Here is a 23,057-nt window from a genome sequence, read left to right as displayed (position 1 = left end):
TTATCAAATAGTTTTTTTTTTTAATTGGTTCTATTATTATTATTATTTTAAAAATTTTCATTATCAAACGCAAATCAAGGGGAGCAACTTCATGATCCGCCATATACATATATTAAAGTGATCATTCTTTAAAAATTTAGAATAAAATAAAAAAATAAAAAATAAAAAACGTGGATCTCCAAGATTTATTTAAATAAATAAAATGTCACATTATCAAACCAATTTCCTAGCTTTTTTTTTTCTTCAATTATTGATATTTTTAGTGCATTGTCCGTGATTTGTTTTCTTATTTTAGAAAGATATAATATTACAAGATCCTAAGAATTTAATAAAAAATCTAAATGAGTTTTATATTTTCTTTTTTTATAAAAAATGAGTTATATATCATACTTGTTTTACTATTTTTTTTTTAAAATTTTAATTAGAGATGTCTACTTAATCGGCGTGACTAAGGTATGAAGGGAACTCACCTCAAATGGGGTAGAGGAAGCGATGAGAAATTTTTTTTTTTATGAGCTAAACGAGACAGGGGACGAAGTGACATTCTCCATCCTCATCTCCCATCCCGACACCATCTCAATTTCGCAAAAATGAATGGAGAAAGATTTTTGGGAACTCCCTTAAAATCTCCACCTTGATTCATAAAAAAAAAATTAAATAAATAAATAAAATTGTTTCATAAAAATAGGAGACGAGAATAAGGAAGACTTCATAAAACATTAAAATATACTTCTAAATTGAGTAAAATCAACCCAAGGTTTCAATCATATTTATCTTAGATGTTACGATATATTAAATTTAATATTTTATTTTTCAATATATGCAATGAAAACACACACACACACATATATATATATATATATATATATATATATATATATATATATATATATTATTATTATTATTATTTCCCAAAAGCTACCTTTTGATTGAGAATACAAGAAAACATGTGTTTTTGGAAAATACTTTTATATTTTTATATGTCTCATTTAATAATTATTTAATTTCTTAATTTTTTTATTTTAAAAATTCACGAAAAATAAAAAATTCTCAAATTATCGGATAAGATTATTCCCACCATTAATGTTCAGCAAAGAGTTGATAAAAATTCTATCCAAATATATTTTCATTACAATTTTATCTTATAAATTAATTTATTACCATTAATAGAATAAAACATTAAAACTTCCTACAAAAATGGAAGAAAATAAACAAAAAAAAAAACAGCTTCAATTTCATTTTTTAATTCATTCAATTCAACACCTTTCTTTAAACTCTTCATTTCTTCCCAAAAATACTTTAATTAAACAAAAATTCTAGATTTATAAAATCTTAAAGATTCCAAAATCATATAAAAAAATTATCATAAATACGTCGTTATCATGTTATATAAACTCAAACGAGTTGAAATCAAAACAAAGCTAGCTTTGTCTCGACCATGAATACGAAACTTCGTTGTATATTCTTCTTTGTTTTTGTGTTTTTTAACCTAAGTCAGATCGACTCAATCGATCTGTCCTATGGTTTCGATTTCTCGAAGATTAAGTTCGATACTGGAGGATTGAATAGAGATGCATTTGCAAAAGGATTTGTGTTTGGAACAGCAACTTCGGCTTACCAAGTAGAAGGAATGGCTAACAAAGAGGGTCGAGGACAAAGTATTTGGGATCCTTTCGTTAAAATCCCAGGTTTTGTAACATGTTTTCATCTATTTGTTTTTTTCTAAAGTTATTTTCTCCCAATTTCTTTATAATTTTGAATTTAAATAGGAAATATTGCTGGCAATGCCACGGGAGACGTTGCAGTAGATCAATATCACAAATATAAGGTTCGTAATCTTTGAAAATTTAAGATCACCGTCTTTTATTTCTATCTACTAATATATTTTAAAACGAACATGTTTTCCAATTTTCAATTTTTTTTTATTGATATTATTCAGGAAGACGTTGATATTATGAAAAGAATGAACTTCGATGCATATCGGTTTTCGATCTCGTGGCCGAGGATATTCCCAAGTAATTACCCTAAAATTATTGATTGATTTAATTTTATTATTATTATTAAATTCACTTTTAGTTTTATATATATATTTTCTTTTATTTTTGTATAGATGGAACTGGTGAAGTAAATTGGAAAGGTGTTGCTTATTACAACAGATTGATTAATTATATGATTGACCAAGGTAATTATTTTATTTTAAATTTGGAATAATAGGGATTTTTTTAAAAAAAATTTCTTATATAATTACTGTTATAATTTCATTTTTTAAAATTATTTATTTTATGATTATGGTTATATTATCTTCATAATGTACAAGGTATTACTCCATATGCAAATCTGTACCACTATGATCTTCCATTGGCACTTCAAGAGAGATATGGAGGTTTATTGGGGAAGCAAATTGTGTAAGTTTGATCAAATTATTTGCAAAAAATAATAATTTAATTAAATTATACGACATACCCTGAACTTTTAAGTTTATTTCGATTATGCTATCGAATTTTAAAACGAGTTTTTTTTAAACGAAAAGGTTAAATTACACCAAAATACCCTGAATTTTGATGTATGTTTCAATTATGTTCTTGAGCGATGAAAAGTTTCATTTTCAAAGTTAAAATAAGATGAAAATAGGTCTTAATGTGTGAAAATTGAAAGTGTACGTCTTTTTCTTTTTTAGTCGAATGGTATCTAAAATGAATCTCATTTTGTACGAAATGTAGGAAGGATTTTGCAAATTTTGCCGAATTTTGCTTTGATCACTTTGGAGATAGAGTGAAGAATTGGATGACATTCAACGAACCGAGAGTGATAGCGGCATTAGGGTTCGACAATGGCATAAACCCTCCTTGCAGGTGTTCTAAAGAGTATGGAAATTGCACCGAAGGAAACTCCGGCACTGAACCTTACATTGCAGCCCACCACATCATTCTCGCTCATGCTGCAGCTGTGAATACATATCGAACCAACTTCCAAGTAAACAACTTTTTAACTCAATATCACTTTATTAGATTCTATGCCGTTTAAGTTCTTATGTCTCCAAACGTATTTCCTCGTACGATATATGAAAACGAAACCTTAGGATTCTATTACACATAAAATTCAATTTTAGACTTAACAGATCAATTGACCAAGTATAAAATTACAAGTTTCATGACTCATAAGATTTGGGACATATTAATCCGTTTATACTCATTCCGACTCGAGCCATTTTCAGAAAGCACAAGGAGGCCGAATAGGGATTCTATTGGATTTTGTGCACTACGAGCCTCTAACGAGGGGAAAAAAGGACAATTATGCAGCACAAAGAGCAAGAGATTTCCACCTTGGCTGGTATTATTCGAGGAAATTAAGGTTTGGGGATGAGTTTGAAAGGTGATTTTTTAACAAGTTTTTGTTTTTTTGGATGTGGGTTTAGGTTTTTGCATCCAATTACATATGGGAAATATCCAAGAACAATGCAAGCAATAGTGAAAGAAAGGCTACCAAAGTTCAGCGAAGAAGAGGTTGGTTTGGTGAAAGGATCCATAGACTTTTTGGGTATCAATCATTACACGAGCTTCTATATGTTCAACCCAGATTCGCCTCATCCTCCTGCCCCTGGCTATCAGAATGATTGGCATGCTGGCTTTGCTTGTAATATCCTCTCTCTCTCTCTCAAAAACTAAGACTTTTGAAACATAAAAAACATCGCTTCCAAGCATTTTCGAGTTCATTTGGGTCGAGTTGAAACATTTTTTTTATTTGAATTGTAACTTTTTTTTGAAACCCAAACACCGTTTTAATCCCAATCCAACCTGACCATAAAGTTTTTGAGTTCGGTTGTTTGAGTTGTTTATTTAATTTTTTTTAATAAAAATAAAATGTTAATTCGTAAAACATTTATTTATTTATTTTGAAATATTTAGTTAAAGTTACTGTTCAATTTCACAATATATATTTTTAAAATTACCTTTAATATAGTATCACAAAGAAAAATGTATTTTTCTAAAATTAATAATAAATCAAAGATAATTTGGAAGTGCATAAACCAACTCAGTTGGTAAAGTTTTCGTTTATTTGAACTCGACCCAACTAAATAGGTTAATAACCGTACCATTTAGGTTAGGTTGAATTGGATTGGATTGAGTTTTTTAGGTCATTGGATTTTTTTGAATACTCCTAAGAGAAAAGCGTCGGTTTAAATTTCGGAACGTTCTACTTTATTAGTAAATTTTGCGTTCTTTCCCTACTAATTTCCTTCATTTTCTTTCACTCTCTACCTTTTGGCTTACACAAACAGATGAGAAGAATGGAGTACCAATTGGTCCACGGGTAACCCATTATTTTGAATGAATAGTTATTAATTTGCTTTGTTTAATTGCTCCTTTTTTATTAAGTGCTTAAAGTTTTGCTATACTAATATGATCAAATTTTCAGTCCCATACTTTTTGGCTCTACCAAGTTCCATGGGGAATGTACAAAGTCTTGATGTATGTCAAAGAGCACTATGGAAACCCTAATGTTATTGTTTCGGAGAACGGTAAGAATCGAGTACATATTCAATTATCAAAAATACATCGGTTTGGGTTATACTCCTAGTGTTTAAAAGTTTCATAAAGTTTGTTTCAAAATAATTTTGGTAAGCTTTTGCATCTCCAAATGTACTTATTGTATTTTTTAGATCTGTTCATTTAAACAACACATAAGCCATACAACTTTTTCTATTCATAAATTTGATGGCGAAAATTTTCCGAGAAACTTTATAAAGTTCAAGAGTATAATTGAAATCATTTGATTTACTTTTTGTGACAATTTTTTTGAAATCGACAGGTAGGGATACGCCCGACATCCAACTCCCCGAAGCACTTTTCGATTTAGAGAGAATTGAGTACTTCAAGACGTACTTGCAAAATATGAAAAGAGCCATCGACAAAGGCGCCAATGTAACGGGTTACTTCGCTTGGTCATTGCTAGATAACTTTGAATGGCTATCAGGGTACACTTCCAGATTTGGCATTGTGTATGTTGACTACAAAAATGACCTCAAGAGGTACCCTAAGATGTCGGCTCATTGGTTCAAACAAATGCTTGAGAGGAAGAAATGAAACTAGAATTGGGGTTTTGGGCATTTTTTCTTTTTCAAGTTCAATTCACAGGCCATTCAGCTATATTCATTTCTGCATTTCATGTAATAATAAGAATCATTTGATAACTTTGTCTAATCGAAAGCATCTTCTTCTATACTGGATTCGTTTAGATCTTCACCCCTCAAAATCTTTTCTCGTGGTTTGCTTGGTTCAAATCGTAAGTTATTTTGTCTAGTTAATGTTTTGACTTAGGTTCCTCTTTTTTCGTAATATACTAATCTTAGCGGAAAAAGAGAATAATAATGTTGCTACAACTTGACCCGAAAAGGTTGTGGAAGATCAAATAAAAGATATCATAGTTTAAATGGAATGCAACAAGGAGAAATGTTGCCCACAAATAATGCAAATCTTGAGGATTTTTTATATGGTGTAGGAGAAACTTCCTGTCATGTTCTAGTCGATGCAAAGAACACCAAAACATCTATATAATCGATGCAAAGAACACCAAAACATCTATATAATGATTTAGACGCAAACAATATAGGAAGGGATAATGTCATCATATTGCCAATGACAAGCTCCTTTGGAGTCGAATGAAGCCAGATGAGATATGTAAAAGTCAAATGTTCCCTAATCTAGACGGAAATTTGAGAGAGTTGCAAGAGAACAAGTGGTCAAACCTACGAACACTAATGCAAGTGAAGGCCATCGTAGCCCTAAGGAGCACGAGATAGGCCCTAACTCATTAGGCTTTTCATGACCCAAGGTCCAATTGGGGTTGGGCACCTAAGTTTATAAGCTCAATTATCGAGCAAAATGGTCAATCCCTTATTTGGTCTAGTCGATTGGTCTAAAAGACTCGAATGGTTCTAACTCGAAGCCTAAGGGTCTTGAGTACAACATCATTAGTAGAGTAAACTGAAAACCTTAGATCAAATCCATGTCAATAAAAAAGAGGCTCAAATACAATGAATGATACAATGAATGCTACCTAAATCATAATTCTAGCTATGATAATACAAACCTTATTTAACTTAGATGTTAGAGTGTGTTTGACAAGCAACAGACCGGTGGTAGAGTCTCTTTATTGTTTGGATCATACAAACGCTCTAAAATTAAATTTGTACATAAACTTTTTTATTTTACCATTTATATAGTTTAGGCATCACACAGTTTAAAGGGAAGCAAGCTTCGTTCTTCCATTATTGTTTAAATTATCACAAAGAGATTTAATTATGTTAAGTAATTTACAATTTTAAATTTCTCACAATCAACCTGATCAAAACAAATTAAGTTTTCATCCAAATGGAAGAAAAACAACTAATTGCAACTAGTTTGAAATAATTCAAATATCTTTGGAGCTATGATTATGAATGAAAGCTCTAACTAGAAAACATCCTATACAAACAGAAAGATACATTTAAACTATTTAATCTTTGAAAATTAAATTCATAAAATGTTTTGTTATTCACTTCCTATCAATATTTTAAAAAACTAACTATTTTTTTTTTTTCTTTCTAGAATTAGGCTAAAAATTCAAACTTTTCTATGTAAAAAAAATAATAAAAAAAAAACTAAGGTAAAAAAAATTGTGGGAGAAAACAAGCATAAATTTCAAAAATCAAAACTAAAAACGAAAAAGACAATTATCACTTCGAGCCTAAACCATTTATTTAAAATTTAGAATCCAAAATATAATAGAATTTCATGAACCCAATTCATCCAGAACAAAGTGGATAACCAAATATATCGAGGCTCCCTCGTAAGCACTAACTAAAGGCTGTAAGAAATGGCAAAAGAATTCTAGAGGTATCATCTATATGTACACAAAATTTCAGGTTTGATTAAACAACCTAGGAGTTAATTTAACTGTTCTCTCTAACAGATGAGAATGTCCTCTTCTTTCTTTCTTTCTTTCTTTTGGTGTGTATGGTCTAGATCACAGAAAAGGATCTCTAGAAGTTCAGTAGAATAGTGAGGCAAGGTTCTAGGCTAGATAAATATTATAACCCTTAATGTTTAGATTTGTAAAAGCCAACTACTCTTCTAGATTTGTGTCAAACCCACCATATCCACAAATTTTAACGTTCATCATAAAGCATAAGAAGCTAAATTGAAGGGGAAAAAAGGAAAAAAAAAAAAAAAAAACATTATAGACTAAAATATATAACTTGAGACCTCATGACGACTTAGAATCATCCAGCCTCTAATCTACAACTACAGGAGCAAACTGCAAAAGTAAATAGGCATATATGTGAGAGAGAGAGAGAGAGAGAGAGAGATTATAGCAAGGTAAACATTGACTGACCTCATCATCTTCATCGAAAGAAATTCCATCACTTGTAGCGTTGTTTTGGAATTTCCAGTCCAGGCTGTTCTCTAGCAGTTCCTTGAGTTTCCTTGTCTGTGGCGGAGGAATTTAGTGCGTTAATTAAGCATTTTCCATGATTATTAAAGCACCATGGGAGTTACAAAGTAGTAGATAGAGGTACAAAAACTCCAGCATAGAAATTCAAAGAGAATAATATAATTTCAAGGGATAATTAATTCTGCTTTTTATGCTTTTTGTCTTTCATTTTATATCCCCAGTGGGGAAGCTTGTACTTTTGAACATTAGTAGCTTTTCAAGAAACAGCCACCTCCCTCATAAATAGGATGCCTTCTTAAACCCTCAATTTTCCAACTAACTCCTTTACAAAAACTTCTAAAACACTTTCTAGATACAATGATCTTTTCTCTTATTCCCCTAAATTCTTTGTTCAAAATAATCAACCAAAAAACCGTAAAGTTATGACTATCAAATGTATCTTCCTTGACTACGTATCAATATAAAAGGGTGCAAATGTCAGCAATCCAAGGAAAACTAATGATGGACCTTCTTTGCCAGAAATCGATGAAACCTTTAACAATGTCAAAGATTGTACTGTATGATCCTTTCATCCAAAACTCTAGTATCATTGACCAGCACTCTTCAAGAGTCGAATAAAGATATTCATAGTCTATGCTAGAAGGAAAAAGAACATGGTGTCCCCTAACACTCCTGACTGAAGATGAACATGTGTCCTTGAACAAACTCCTACGAAAACATTCGAACTTCGAGCAATTTCCTTCCTCTAGAAGAGGGCCAAGCAGCACATTCTAACACCAACTTAAATAAGATTTTCGTTTTGATAATCGAATAGACCAAACTCATTTGCACAGGATAATGAAGCAAATCCACACAAAGAACTTTTGAACCAACGAAAATGAGATTAAAAGGGGGGATCACCAGCTTGTTGGCCATGTCTTCAATAAAGAAAATACCCTTCTTGACCCAGGTATAAAAGCATCTATGGTTGACACAACTCCTTAGATCCAGAACCAAAAGCTGAAAAACTGATGTACTAGAAGATGACTATAAGAAGAATTGGTTGAAGGCTAAGGAAGAAACGATATTGAATCCGTTCTCAGATGAAAATTAGATGAGGACTCTGAAGTAAGAATCCAGGGGAAAACGCAGATTACTTTTTTTTTTTTTTGGGGGGGGGGGGGGGGGGGGGGGGGGGGGGGGGGGAGGGGGGAACGGTACTATGAGTGAAAACAGTTCATCTCCCAAGGAGAAGATGGGGTTTGGTAGTAAAAGGAGACATGTCCCTGCAACCCAACAATTTCATACTAACGAGGTGGAATGTTTACTTACGAAATATCCATCTTTGATCCTTTGAGGAACATGCCGCACCAGATTGACTTCATCCTCCTAGGCACAATACTTCCTCACCTTCTCCATTATAAAATGAGCCCTCAAGAATCTAAAGCACTTGATAGAACATCGCTTAAATTGGATGATGCCAAGAAAGAAATAAGAAACTGGTGCTCAGGCAAGAAACGAGGATATGGTTGAGAAAACCATTTACAACTCCCTGGAGGAATCATAGAGCCAAAAGAAACCATGAACTTGCCTCCATTCATAGAGAGAAGACATAGCAGGCCAATGCACAAAGAGAAAACACAGGTGGTGGGGGAGAAAGTTTACTGCCTATAAATTCTTAAAGATGGACATGGAAATTTTCATTTTCTTGGGAGGCTTTAAATGTACTAGAACATGAATAAATCTGAGGGCCTATACCAAATTCGTGTAGGCTTGAACACTTGAACTCACAATATAATACCACCGTATAAAAGTTTGGAGTATGCCCATAAAATCTTTTGAGATTTTGTTAAATTTCAAACCTGCATCTTAGAAATGGGTTAGATCAACCAGGGAAAAATTATATGAAATATGCTCGATGCACATACCCATGTCAGAAGATCCCCATCAACAACTGGAGCCTCTAGCACCAATGAGAAGAAATCCTGCATGATATTGATCATATTTTAGGTAATAGGCAAAAATGTAAATCACAATAACATCACCCATTAAAAAAAATTAATTCAGCATTAACCTGCAATAAACAAGTCAGAGAATTAAATGTAACATATATGGATCTCAAATAATTGAATACTCACGCACCATAGATAACTGGAGTGAGTGTAACATAAGGATAATTTCAAAATACACGAATGATAGGGGTGATAGAATATGGATATAATATTAAATAGATAGAATAAATTAGCTTGCACAAGAGATTACGTGTTTGAATAATTTTCTGACCAATTAACATTGGCGATCACTTGTTAAGCTTTGTGTTAATTTCCAAGCCCACAAATGAGGAGGAATGTTAAGAATATGCATAAGGAATTATAAATCCCGTCTATAAACTTTTAACTTTTGGGTAAGCAAGAGGTTTTAAAATGATCATGATACTACCTTACCTTACATAGATGATATAAGAAACTATCAGCAGAAAACCACGATTCATCTAAAATTGTTGATGATCGACCCGTGTCATTAGAATGATCTTTCTCTAATCCAAATTTCAATTGATGGTAGATGACCTTAATGAACTGCAATAATTCTTGAAAATGTCAGACATATAAACAGAACAGAACAAAGTTAATCGTAACAGAAGAAAGTGCAAGCAAGATTTCACCAGCATTTATGCTATACCGTTCCCTTTATTAGAAATTAATAAGGGTTATACACAACTTGCACACAGCAGGACATGCTTAGACATGGTTGACACTAAAATTCAAGCCCAGCCTATGTAGGCCAACCAACCCTAAAAACTAAAGAACAAAAATATTACTAATGAAAAGAGAGATTCCGTAACAATTTCTAATCCATATATAACAATATTCTTAAACTACTAGCCTAATTACACCTATGAATTTACTTGGATGGACAAGAAAATTGTATTTGCTTGCCTCCACCAAATCTGTTCATTCATTGCATTCTTTCTACTTCTCGTCCTTTTGTCACCACCCTAGTCATACAGTGGTTATGTTTGCACAATGTTTTTGTTCATGTTATGGATTGATTCATGGCATTCTGTTCTAACCCTTATTTCATTCGTGTCTGTGGCTGTTCATGGTTGTTTGGGTCATTCGTTGATGATGACCATCAATTCCCTTGCTTGAGTCGTGCAGTCAAGCTCTAGTTATTTTTCATAGGTAATTTTTTCTCGTATGTGGGTCTCAGTTCACTGATTTCTTTTAAGGTTTTTGGTGTGTGGTCTTCTACAAGGTTTAAGCAGCCACTTCAAGCTTGGTTTTCAGCAATCACAAATGAAGAAACACGGGTTAGAAAGTATTAGGTTTGAAAGCTCCGCTTAACCTCACGATTCCTCTCCTCAAGAAGAAGTTTATATGCAAATTATTCTTGGAATGAAGGATAAGGCTAATGGAAACTTGGTGTACATGTTGAGAGTTTTTATATGGTTTGATAGATTCACTAAAACACAGACTAAAAGTGGTTATTATCAAGGTCAAGTCGATCATACCTTGTTCGTGAAATTCTCAAATGACAAAACTGCAATTTTGATTGTATACGTGGATGATATTATCATTGCACGGAATGACCTAGAAGAGATTCTCAACATTAAAAGGATGCTATCAACTGAGTTTGAATTCAAAGACTAGGAAAGTTTGATATATTTTTTTGGCTACGGAAGTGGCACAATCCAAGAATGGTATTGTAATTTCTCTGAAACTATATTCTAGATTTGTTAAAGGATCCCAGAAGTCTTGGGTGTAGATCTATAGAAACAACTACGGATTTAAATTTAGCTCTGCATCAAAGTGAAGAGGTTATTCCAATTGACAAGGGCGTGTATCAAAGGCTAATTTATCTTTCACATACCAGGCCAAACATTGCAAACTTTGTATAGCATTGTTAGCCAGTATATGAACAATCCAAATTAATGTCATCTTGGGGCTGTAAACTAGGTCTTGAGATATTTGAAAGACACTAAGTCATGGACTATTATTGAAAAAAATCGTAAAAGACAGGTCGAACTATACATTAATGCTAGTTGGGCCAGAGAATTAACTGATCTACAACTATCTAGCTCGCACTTCTAGGCAACGTTAGATGACATGAACAAAGTTTTGGCGCTGTAAACTAGATCAGGAACACTAGATCGCACTTCTAGGCCACATCAACCAACAAGGCCAAGCAAGGAGGACAAGGTTGAGGGTCAATGAGAAATGACTATAATCGCAAGAAAGAAAGGGGCGCAATAGTAGTAAGTTTCATCCAGAAGATGTAAAAGGAAAGAAAAGGAAAGAAAATGGGGAAGAAGATGTCACCGCGTTTTGTTACCTTATAGTCTAATCTCCCAAATACAAGATTAATATGTTTTGCCCCCTAATCTAGTCCAATCACCACAAAATGGCCGCATTTCGTCAATCAAGTAAGCTCAGAGATCATTTAGAACAACTTTTCAAACATCAAAAACCAAATAGATGCCAACCTTAAATTTTATGGACCAAAGGAGTATTTTTTCTCTTTAAAAATTATATCTCAATGTATCCACATCCAATACTACTGCTTTAGAAACTAACAAGTGTTTGTCTATGTCGTGTCAGTGTCCATGGTTCTTGAATTACAAGACCTTCATAAGAAGTCGAGACTAATGAGCTAGATCCCTTTTATACATGCTGGAATTAGTTTCTTATAGTAATTCTGAAAATTCTTGAGGGTGGAGGATGCTTCTGGATAGACCAAAATCCCTCCCCTTCTATGCCAACCAAATTATTCAGAGCCATTCGGAAGACCAAAACCCCAAGAAAGATTGGAATTCTTGTCTGGATTATGCACAAAAGTGGCATCAATACATAGTAGATTATCTTGAAAAGAAGCCTTCCAAATTTTCTTTTAAAGCTTCCATGTGTGTTCAATGCTATTTAGGTCATGAAGACTGTTGGAAGTCTAAATTAGACGGTTGTTAATAGAAGTACCCAATAATAGGATATAAGAAAGCAATCTGAAAGGAACAATTAACACAAATAATGAAGGCTACCAAAAGTGGTGAGCGCATTTTTAGCTCTGATATTTGTTAAAGAACTGGTGAGTTCTCATTCAATGTGTAGGATTAGTAAGGCATGCCAACTTAAAGCATCTAGAAAGATAATTTACAATTTTCAGCAAAAGAAAGCCAAAAGTACATAAAATTCCTCATGCACCCTTCCTGGCATGATAAAAAATAAAAAAACAATTAATACCGCAAGTGATTGGTCCTCCATTATGGAACTCAAAAGTGTCAGTTTTTCCCATGTGTCAACGCAAGAAAAGAAGATAATTTTTTTTTATAAGCTGGGATAAGGCCTCATTAGATAATCAAGATAGCTCCTTTATTTGAAGAGTGACATCCCACAGTTTCTAAAAGTTGTGCATCTACCTCTACCGTGAACCACAACATGACAACAATACACAAGAAGGGAACAAAGACAATAACATTCAAAATAATTAAAAGTCACCAAACACACCTTTGTAAATAGTTGACTCCTTGTGCAAAAAGGCTGCAACAAAATGCGAATTCTTAAAATGTGGATTGACAAAATACAACTCAGCTAAAACAAGAAAAGCAAACTATGCCCCTATTCTTTTTCATCCAAGTTCAGATACCTCACAAACTAAGGGTACAATCTGGCATGCAGAGAAATATGTCGCAACAAAAAGAAATAATCTGGGCAGGAAAAAAATTGTAGCCTAACCATGTCCCAAAAATTTTGAACTCCCAAGGAACAAAAGGATAGAACATAAAGCAAAGGATTTTCAGCGAAGTCAAGGGAGAAAATGAATAGGAATTCATGGATCGTCTGCAATATGGTCTTTTTTATAAATAAAAAAAAAATTTAAAAAAAAACAGAAATAGAAATTTAGCCAATAAAATGGAAGAAATATCAGTAAAAAAATCAAGACATCCTCATGCCTAAAAAGTAACTCCATCTAGAAAAGAACTAGTAAAAGAGGAAATATGGAAAGGGAATTCACATTCCCAACCCAAAGCTAAGAGGAATATTTTTGCTTCCTATAGTATACCTCCTACGTTGTAGATTAGAAACGTTTTTTATAAACATCATGGATATTACATTCCTTTTGTAAATTCCAATCATCAATAGAATTGCATTATTTGTCTCTTATAAAGAAAACAGAGGATTTAGTAGAAAATAGAATTGCATTATTTGTTTTCACCATTTTTAAAAATGCATATGGTAGTAGAATGCTTGGTTGTAAATATGTTACTTAGTTGTAATCATGTACACTAAATACTAATTACAATCAATGAAACAAGCTTACATTACAAACAAATAAAAAATAGTCTAAGAAAAGGTGGAACTCTTGAACAAAATAGTCTAAGAAAAGGTGGAACTCTTATACAAAAGTTCAATCAGAAAAAAAATTAAGTTATCCAAAAGTTACACGCCATCATTGGAATGGAATACTTACAGCTTCTGTACACTCAAAAAACAGGCTAACTAATGATTTCCACTGTAGGAATCCTTCAAGTGATTGTCCCATCTGCACAACGTTAGATGTTACAAAGATCTGCCAACAAAAGGAGAAAACTCTTGTCCACGGCAATACTAACCAAAAATACAACGAATGCAAACTGTAGCTCCCCAAGGAGTAAGTCCTCTGAACCTCCAAAATCCTTTTTCAGTAACTTTTCGAGTAGTAAAGTCTACAAAAGTCATAACAATCATAACCAAATTAAGAAACAATTTCCAAAAACAACTGTTGCAACAAAAATGATTTTTCAGCAAGGTCATATGTTGAAGAATTCATACCAGTACTAATTACCTTATCAAGATTCAAATTAGTAAGTTCTTGCCCATGAACTCCTCTCTGTTTGATAACATGGGGAATTTCTGTGTAATAACATTTTCTCCTCTGAGATGAATCAACATGCATTGCAAACTTACTAGCCTTCAACTGATCATCCAGGACTTTCTCAATTGCAGACTTGGAAGTGCTTTGAGAAATTCCAGGTTCACAAGCCACGCTAATGTCACCTCCAATAGGTTCTGTACATTAAATAAATTGTCTGGAAATATGAATATAATTATTATTTTTAACAAGAAACAAAATGAACTTTTCATATGCAGGTTACATCTGTAACTAAGCGTGACAAGACAATACGTGAGTTTCAAAAGCTACAAAATAAAGACCTCCCCCTCTCTATATATACATTTTTTTTTTTTTTTTGGGGGGGGGGGGGGGGGGGGTATGTATTTTTCTTTTTCAAAAAGTTACGATATTAAGAAAGAAATAAAGCTAAATAATTAACAAACCATCTCTTCTCTTCACGACACATAAAAACCTTTTTTCTCTAATAAGAAACCAAGATTTCATTAAAAAATATGAAAGAAAATACATGTCATGAGAGAAACCCTCAAAAAGAGTCACAACACTAACTAAGAGATAACACCAATCCACAAGAATATGACCTGCTGTATGGGTAACATCATCACACCCCGATTGGCTACAAACCAGGTGCAGAATCGAGATTTAAGTCCAATTTAGAGCTTTGTTGAGATCCTATAGGAGACAACCGATAAGCCCATAAGTTTGGCCCATTGGCCAAACTCAGCCTATAACCATACTTCGTGTTTTCTTCCTTGGAGTTCTTTTTCTACCAAGCTAAGCCGTCTCTCATTTTCTATTTGTCAAAATGGCAAACGAACATGGTAGCTTGAATGTGGCTTACCTCCTTGAGCATTATAATACTTTTGATAAAAATAAATAATAAAATAAAATACAACTAATGTTTCAACATACGAATGTCAACACCTATACTAATCTGGTCAGCAATAGGAAATGTTGAACTTTCTAATGAATTACAGTCTTCCTTCTCAAACTTTAACAGAAACATTACAGCTTTTTGGAGCTATGAACCCCACAATGAAACAAACAAACCAATCAAGATGTTAGAAAAAAAAAAAACAATATGTAGAACCGCGAGGGGAAAGGCTTAGCAAAATATAAAAAGGGAAATGAGAAAAGACAGAGGAAGTAACTAAAGAAACAAATAGAAATGAATATTTAGGGTTATGATAATTTTTCAAATTCTTGCACAGCTAGTACTTTGATAAGGTGGTAAATTATGATACAATTATCATGGCCAAAATCATGCATAAAATTGCCTAACTCAATGAAAACAAACTATGTAGAATTCTCATGAGACTTATCATCAATAATAATACTTTTTACTCCAATCTTTGCCAAATAATCATAGCCAAGGCCACAAAGAGTAAAAGAAACTTTACATGCAAAAATGCAGCAAAAAGTAAACTGTACACGTACGAGACACTGAAATAGAAAAGGGTGCATGCCTAGTCGTTTAATTGTGGTACAGTTGATGTGGTTAGATATTCGCTTCCATTCTCCATATTGGCCCAAATTATACGGACCAAGTTGTCTGTCGAACTCTAATTGTCTAACTGCTTCCCCAAATCGCTGCTCCTATTCGAGGGATAAAAATATCAATAGATAAAATATCAATCAGAGGACTTTGTTCGGTCTGTTTTGAGGCAGAAAAATTGAAGGCCATTGTTGGTGAACATACACCTTGCTGGGCCTAACTCCTAAAGTTTCTAACTTTTAACAAATCAAACTTGCTACATCACTTCATAAACTCTAAGATAAACTCTTGCAAAAAGACTCAATTCCTTAATGAATTTTTATAGCTTCTATCTACTAAATACTAATGAATCTTGAATAAATAAATAAATAAATAAAATGCAAACCTCTTCTTCTGATACTTTAACAAGTCGCTCCTCCCTCTGATCCCACTTACGAACAATAACCTATTTCAACCAAAAATAGGAAGTTCCACCTCAAATGCACGCATGGGAAATTTCCAAGACTAAAAATTCGTAAATGAACCATCAACACATTTTAGCAATGCAGGGTTTCAAAAGCAAACAAATCATAAAGACTGAAACTGGAAGTGTGGTGGAAAATTTTAGGTTTATAGGATCCAATATCTGTTTTCTAATAAAATATTTATAAAAAAGAAAAAAAAAGAGAGAAGCCATTTAAAGCCTAATACATTGTTCCTGTTCCACGCTAGTCATTGGCTTTCATTATTTAAAAAATAAAATAAAACTGGTACACTTTTTTCCTTTCCTTTTGCTATTCTTTTATCTTTTTTATAATTTGATCAACCAGAACGATACCCAGCGGGGTAGAAGCAAGCAATCCACTCAAATGTTAATAGGACTTGAACATCATTTACATGTGAACATCATTTACAAAAAGCCAGTAATTGGTGAAAACTCTCTGCCAGTAATTGAAGTATATGAGAAGTCAAACCTCAGAGGAACCAGCATCTACAAAAAAGCCAGTAATTGGTGAAAACTCTCTGCCTTCTCTACACATGAAAATTATAGAATAAATTTAGACACAGTCAGAAAAATTATCTTTAGAACAAAGGATATAGATATAATAGTTCTCATAAAAAAGTTATGGATAACTTCTTTGTTTTTTGAACAGGAAAACTGAAACTTTTAATTGATAGAGGATTTAATGCATGGACCTTAAATCAACCTATTCTCACAAACCTTGTTTCGTTCTTTCGTGCATTTCAAATTAAGCCTTTCTCAAATGATGGAAGATTTTGATACATGGGATCCTAGTTGTTATATATTCTCATAAATCTTATTCCTAGCTTTCTTGCATTTCAAATTAAGTTCTCCCCTTCCTTCTCTTCCCAAATTCATGTATAATTGAAGGCAATTGTTTCTCCAAACTCTCCATAATAGTCTATCTATCACACATTTGAAATTAATAATTGTTCCTTCTATTAGTTGATTGTGGACAATCCTAACTTCTCTTCACCAATGCATTCAAATCAATCTGAGCTCCTATTTGTCTAATCTTTGAATATATGTGCCACCATCTATTTTTGGTTATGTCAAATCTCTCAGGGTACTTTTATGTCTCTAAATTTACTAAACAAAATTTGTTACTTGGGCTAGATGAAATCACGTAATAAGGAAGATCTCCTCCCTCTAAGATTCTTCCAAAACATGCCTCCTTGACTAGCAAAGTTGAATCTTCGCCATTCCTTTACCTTGAGTGTCCACTTGGTAACCAAAACAAAATTCTTTTTGGTAGTTTGTGATTGACAAGATTCCTAAGAAACTCAGACTGTTGGAGGTGCTTCAGTATAGCAAGGGGCATTTGACTCTTTGTAATACAATTTGATCCTGTATTCAATTATAGGTATTGTCACTTTTTCTTATGCCTTCTTTTTTTCTTTTCTTTTTTTAATAGAATAACTGTACTCTGACTTCATTCAAGGTCCACTCAGAAAGGGCCGTGCCGAATTTGCTCAGTTTAACCTTATGCCAAAAGGAATTGGACTTCTGATGAAACTGCCACAACCGAGTGAAAAGAGACTTGTTGCGGGCTCTCACATTTCCAATCCTAGAACCCCAAAGTCCACATGCTTTGCAACCATCCCCCTCTTTATTAAGTGTGCATCTTTTCCCGTCTTCAACCCTCTTTCCAGAGGAAATACCTCCTACCCTACTTGAAAGTTTTACTCACCGACATTGGATCCTAAAAAGGGCTAAGAAATAGGTTGGAATCCAACTCAAGACAGACTGGATAAGGGTAAGTCTATTGCCTTCCGAGAAGAACTTCCAGTTCACCAGGATCTTGAAAAGGGCCAAGAAATAATTGGAACCCACCCAATTAGTTTTCATTTTTTCCCTTAACCATCCTTTGACTGTATGTGAAAATATGAGCTTGGAAATGGCATTCTTTCTTTTCTTTTCTTTTTTCAATTAGAATTGTTATGAATTTTTTGAATTTGAGCTCCCTTATTCTGATAATTTCAATCAATGGATTTTTTAAAATGTAAAGAAATGGGATGGTGCTGCAACAATTTGAAATGTAGGAACCAAACAGAAACTAAACTCAAAATAAAAGGGTAAAATGCAACACTTTGAAGCCTATCACCCAAATGGAAAATAAACTCAAATCTCAGGAGTAAAGTGTAATATTTTAAAATTCAAAGGGACTAAAAGAGTATTTCTTTTTCCAAAAATCTTTCATCGGAGCAAAATAGGATTGTTTCTTTCATGTTGGACCAATTGGATGGCCTTTCTATAAATTTTTTGATCTCTCACATGCTTTTAGTCCTTTCCTTTTCATTAAACATAATGGATTAATAAATGAAGAGTTGACTACAATACATAAACACAAGGGTCAATAATTGATGTCATATGTCATCTCCTTTTTACAATTAAATAGATGAGTCGTGTAAAGTTATTATGAACCAATTAACTAGATATATCGGTTGAAGGGACACTAGTAGATACATTTCTAAAGATAGAAAAAGTAGTAATTTGTTTAACAAATTTAGTTACTACGGAGAAGGAAGAGGTGAAAGCAATTTCATCCACAGAAATCCCAACCAACTCCGGGAAGCAATGAAATCTCGTCCTATAAAATGACCTCCCTTTCCAATCATTCAAATCCCTCCTCCTCTCAATCTCACTTCAATTTTTGTTGTCACCAACAACTGGTATCAGAGCGATCTTGCAGCAGCAAGAATGGCAGCAGAAAAACAAGTTGAGAGCTACGTTCAGCCCGTCATCCCGAGGTTCGATGGTCACTATGATCATTGGGCGATGTTGATGGAAAATTTTCTCAGATCAAAGGAGTTTTTTGATATGGTGGAGACGGGTTATGAAGAGCCAAATGAAGGCGAGGTACTCTCAGCTGGTCAACAGCAACTGTTAGCAGCATCGAAGTTGAAGGACCTGAAGGTCAAGAACTATTTATTTAAGTCCATTGATAGGACTATCTTGGAAACAATGCTTCAGAAGAAGACATCCAAGGAAATTTGGGATTCTATGAGGAGGAGGAAGTATCAAGGTTCAACGAGAGTAAAGCGTGCTCAACTTCAAGCAGTTAGAAGAGACTTTGAAATTCTCCAAATGCAAAAGGGAGAAACGGTGAATGATTATATTGGCAAGGTTATGAGTCTTGCAAGTAAAATGAGGATGCATGGTGATTCAATCACGGATGTTGTGGTCACTAACTCCAAAGTTCGATTACATTGTATGTTCTATCAAAGAGATGCAAATAGACCAACTCCAAAACTCCCTGTTAGTACATGAACAGAGACTCAATCGTACAAGTGCAATAGAGGAGATGACAGCCTTAAAGATATCCACACCAGGTGAAACTTCAAGCCCTAGAGGTAGAGGGCAAAGAAGAGGCAGAGGTCGTGGGAGAGGCAGTCGAGAAAGAAGTGGAGATGTTGGCAGGTCAGCAGATCTAGTCAGAAACGATTATGACAACAAAGGCAAGAGACACTTTGACAAGTTAAGGTGGAATGCTACAGATGTGGACGCCTTGGACATTACAAAAATGAATGCAATACCAGGCTCCAAAAGGAGAAAAGAGAACAATCCAATTTTGTGGAGAGAAGAGAAGAAGAAACATTGTTAATGTCATTCCATGCTATGAAGGTTGCAGATCAAGGTGTATGGGTTGTAGACTCTGGATGTAGCAACCATATGACAGGTTGTAAGGAATTCTTCCAGACTCTGGATGAAAATTTTCGTTTCTCTTGGCAACAAATTCAACAATCCAAGTGATGGGGAAAGGAACCGTAGATATATCAAGACTAGAAATGGCTTTGTAGAGTGTATTTCTAATGTATTCTACATTCCTGATCTGAAGGCCAACTTACTTAGTATCGGTCAGTTACAAGAAAAAGGGTATGTGATCACATTCCAAAATGATGAAGGTGAGATTTATGCCCTTTTTCTTGTAACTGACCGATACTAAGTAAGTTGGCCTTTAGATCAAGAATGTAGAATACATTAGAAATAAACTCTACAAAGCCATTTCTAGTCTTGATATCTACGGTTCCTTTCCCCATCACTTGGATAGTTGAATTGTTGCCAAGAGAAACCGTAGTATGAAAATTGAAGTGAGATTGATACCAGTTGTTGGTGACAACAAAAATTGAAGTGAGATTGAGAGGAGGAGTGATTTGAATGATTGGAAAGGGAGATCATTTTATAGGACGGGATTTCATTGCTTCCCGGAGTTGGTTGGGATTTCTGTGGATGAAATTGCTTTCACCTCCTCCTTCTCCGTAGTAACTAAATTTGTTAAACAAATTACTACTTTTTCTATCTTTAGAAATGTATCTACTAGTGTCCCTTCACAATTAACTACATATAAGTATCTATAGAGCTCGATTAACATCATAGCATATGATGTTGCAAAATAAACATAAGGTAAAGATGGACTTAGACAAGCAATTATCAATGTGGTGCATCATCTTTACATAGACAGTTGAAGGAAATATCGCACGCGCGTAGGTTTTCTTGATAAAAATGAATGAATAAAAGAAGAAGAAGAAGGAGAAATATAGCATCTGATAGTTTGTACTTTGTATCTATGAACTGATTAATGATACAACAACGTATAAAGCATTAGGTTGCTAAGATGTTGTCATATAAAGTTAGAATTAGACAAACAATTATCGAAGTGATGCAGAATGTAAGGCAAGGCTACACAGGTCATGGAGGACACGAGCAGTAAGAATAAAATCTATGATGCATGGTATGACATCTTTATAAGAACTGATCAAATGCGTCACATCATGTAAGTCATAGTCTGCAACAATAAAATAGATATATCTACATAACCTGATTAATGATATCACACCTGCTCGATGAGCTGTAATAAAGAAAATGTGGTCCTGGAGGAATCATCTTTATACCTTTGAAAGAAGGCCCTACAGAGAACATCTTAAGAAGGCAAACAACAATTAGTCACTCTAAATAAATTAAATTAAGCTACTTTAGTGCAATAATTACTGCAAATTACTCAAACTAAGTGTGAAGCTATTCAAATCTCATTGAGATTCATTTTATAATAGAATTGAGCCTACCATTGAATGCTCAAAAGCGGTGACTAAAAACTTCACTCATGGTGAGAATAAAGCAGCCAAAATAAACATGGAAACAAATTTTAGTCAGAATATAAATATTGGTGGCTAGAACTATGAAACCAGCTCCTAATGTGGCTTTCCTGCCAGCCAAATAACAAGTATGCAGTGGTTTCAGCCAATTTATTCTAACAATGCTAGGAAATGCAGTATGATATGCCGTGAGAACCACGCCCATAACAAAAATAAACATTGAAAACAATATTAATAAGTAATATCATAATTATCAGACGCTAAAAAAACCATGAATTGAGCCCTTGCAAAGAAGTCAAAAAGTGTATAGTGGTTTTTGCAAGTTTTCAACTAAAAATGATAGGAATACTGGAGTAACATAAACGGTGAGAAGAAACATTGCCCTAAACGTTGAATACAAGATTTAATCGAAAATTCCAAGAATTAGCTGCTATGGCTATGAAATCGACTCATGATTTGGCTTTTCTACTAGCCCAACAAAACACTTTTGGTGGTTTTGGCCATTTTCTTCTCACATTAATTGGAAGGGGAGGAGTAAGAGTAACGTGAAACAATATTTAATCGAAAATTCTGAAGTATTAGCAGTTAAAACTATGAAATCAGGCCGTAACATGACTTTTCAGCCAGCAAAACGTGTATGGAGGACTACTATCCACCACAAAAACAAAACACTGAAAACAATACGCGCCAAAAAATATTGACGTATTAGCGTCTAAAACTATGAAATAAGGTGGCTCTTCAGCCAACCGAACAAGAAGCGCGTACAGATTTTGACCAATTTCAGATAAAAATTACTGGAAATAGAGAAGTAACATGTAACAGAGAATCAATTTTTCGTTCAAATTCCACAGAACCTAACATTGCAGTCACAAATTTCAGCCAGTAGCAGCAATAGCAGTTTGTCCTTAGCTAGAATGATTAAACATCTGTTCCTTCCCCAACAGTACCTCGAAACTTCTTCAGAGAAAGAAAAACAAACAAAAAAACAGAAGATGCCTTTATCTGACTGACCTGAGTATCAATTCCAATAAGCGTGTACTGAGGAACGTCGAGGAGGAGAATCGTCGCACCGTGCTTTACAAGCTGTAGGGCAGTTTCAGGATCCATCTCAGCTTCAAAAAACACAGCAGAAACGAAAATTGAAGTTCAAATTCCTCTAGTTTCGACTGAAATTTATCGCGGAACACTGATTTCTTCGCTTAAGCGCTCTCACCTGGAGGAGGAATAGAAGACATTCAGGGTTCTTCCTTAATTTGAAGTCCAGAAGACTCTCGAAACTATTTATAATCTCTCATTTGACAAATAAATAAATAAAATATAAAAATTTGCTAACGGTCGCTTTTCTTTCTTCTTTTATTTATTTTTTTTTCTTTTCTTTTCTTCTGGCAATATTTATTTGCTAACGGTCTTTTTTTAAGTTGGTTTAATGTTTTTGTTTCTTAATTTCTCTTATATTGAGTTTTTTTTTTAATTAAAAATTCTCCTTTTTTTTTTTTTACAGGAAAAGTAAATTGTCTTAATAAAAATATATATAATGTATGTGTTTAAATTTTAAGAAAAATGTGTTTTGCTGTGTGTAATGCATGCAATCTTTTTTTTTTATTATTATTTAATAATCTTGAGGAAATATTTTAATTTTCTAACAATTTAATATTTATAATAAAAAAAATCT

The 23,057-nt window shown here is 33.6% G+C and overlaps 2 protein-coding genes across 3 annotated transcripts; one reads left to right on the top strand and one right to left on the bottom strand.

Moving 5' to 3' along the window:
* The first annotated feature begins 1,438 nt into the window (after window positions 1–1,438).
* Window positions 1,439–5,473, top strand: LOC111791808 (beta-glucosidase 44-like). The gene is made up of 11 exons (XM_023673290.2): window positions 1,439–1,688; window positions 1,770–1,828; window positions 1,940–2,015; window positions 2,111–2,182; window positions 2,318–2,405; window positions 2,721–2,973; window positions 3,215–3,330; window positions 3,416–3,633; window positions 4,280–4,311; window positions 4,417–4,519; window positions 4,810–5,473. The coding sequence occupies exons 1-11, from the start codon at window positions 1,439–1,441 to the stop codon at window positions 5,082–5,084; spliced, it is 1,542 nt and encodes a 513-aa protein (XP_023529058.2). The 3' UTR covers window positions 5,085–5,473.
* A 1,555-nt stretch (window positions 5,474–7,028) lies between these two features.
* Window positions 7,029–22,660, bottom strand: LOC111791107 (AAR2 protein family). 2 transcript variants are annotated; one of them, XM_087122351.1, is made up of 13 exons: window positions 22,397–22,660; window positions 21,130–21,212; window positions 16,744–16,801; window positions 16,176–16,235; window positions 15,762–15,891; window positions 14,230–14,453; window positions 14,018–14,110; window positions 13,876–13,947; window positions 12,912–12,944; window positions 9,858–9,989; window positions 9,342–9,398; window positions 7,375–7,470; window positions 7,029–7,296 (listed from the first exon to the last, which is right to left on the bottom strand). In XM_087122351.1, exons 1-13 carry the CDS (start codon window positions 22,490–22,492, stop codon window positions 7,273–7,275), a joined length of 1,158 nt encoding a protein of 385 aa, XP_086978477.1. In that variant the 5' UTR covers window positions 22,493–22,660; the 3' UTR covers window positions 7,029–7,272. The 2 variants fall into 2 exon arrangements, with proteins under 2 accessions (XP_086978477.1, XP_086978478.1); XM_087122352.1 differs by lacking the exons at window positions 16,744–16,801; window positions 21,130–21,212.
* Between the last annotated feature and the right edge of the window lie 397 nt (window positions 22,661–23,057).

This window comes from Cucurbita pepo, chromosome 3 (assembly GCF_057944985.1).
Source record: "Cucurbita pepo subsp. pepo isolate OVF chromosome 3, ASM5794498v1, whole genome shotgun sequence".
NCBI lineage: Eukaryota > Viridiplantae > Streptophyta > Magnoliopsida > Cucurbitales > Cucurbitaceae > Cucurbita > Cucurbita pepo.
The sequence above is the reverse complement of the archived record's forward strand: the minus strand, read 5'-3'. Positions and strand labels throughout refer to the sequence as shown.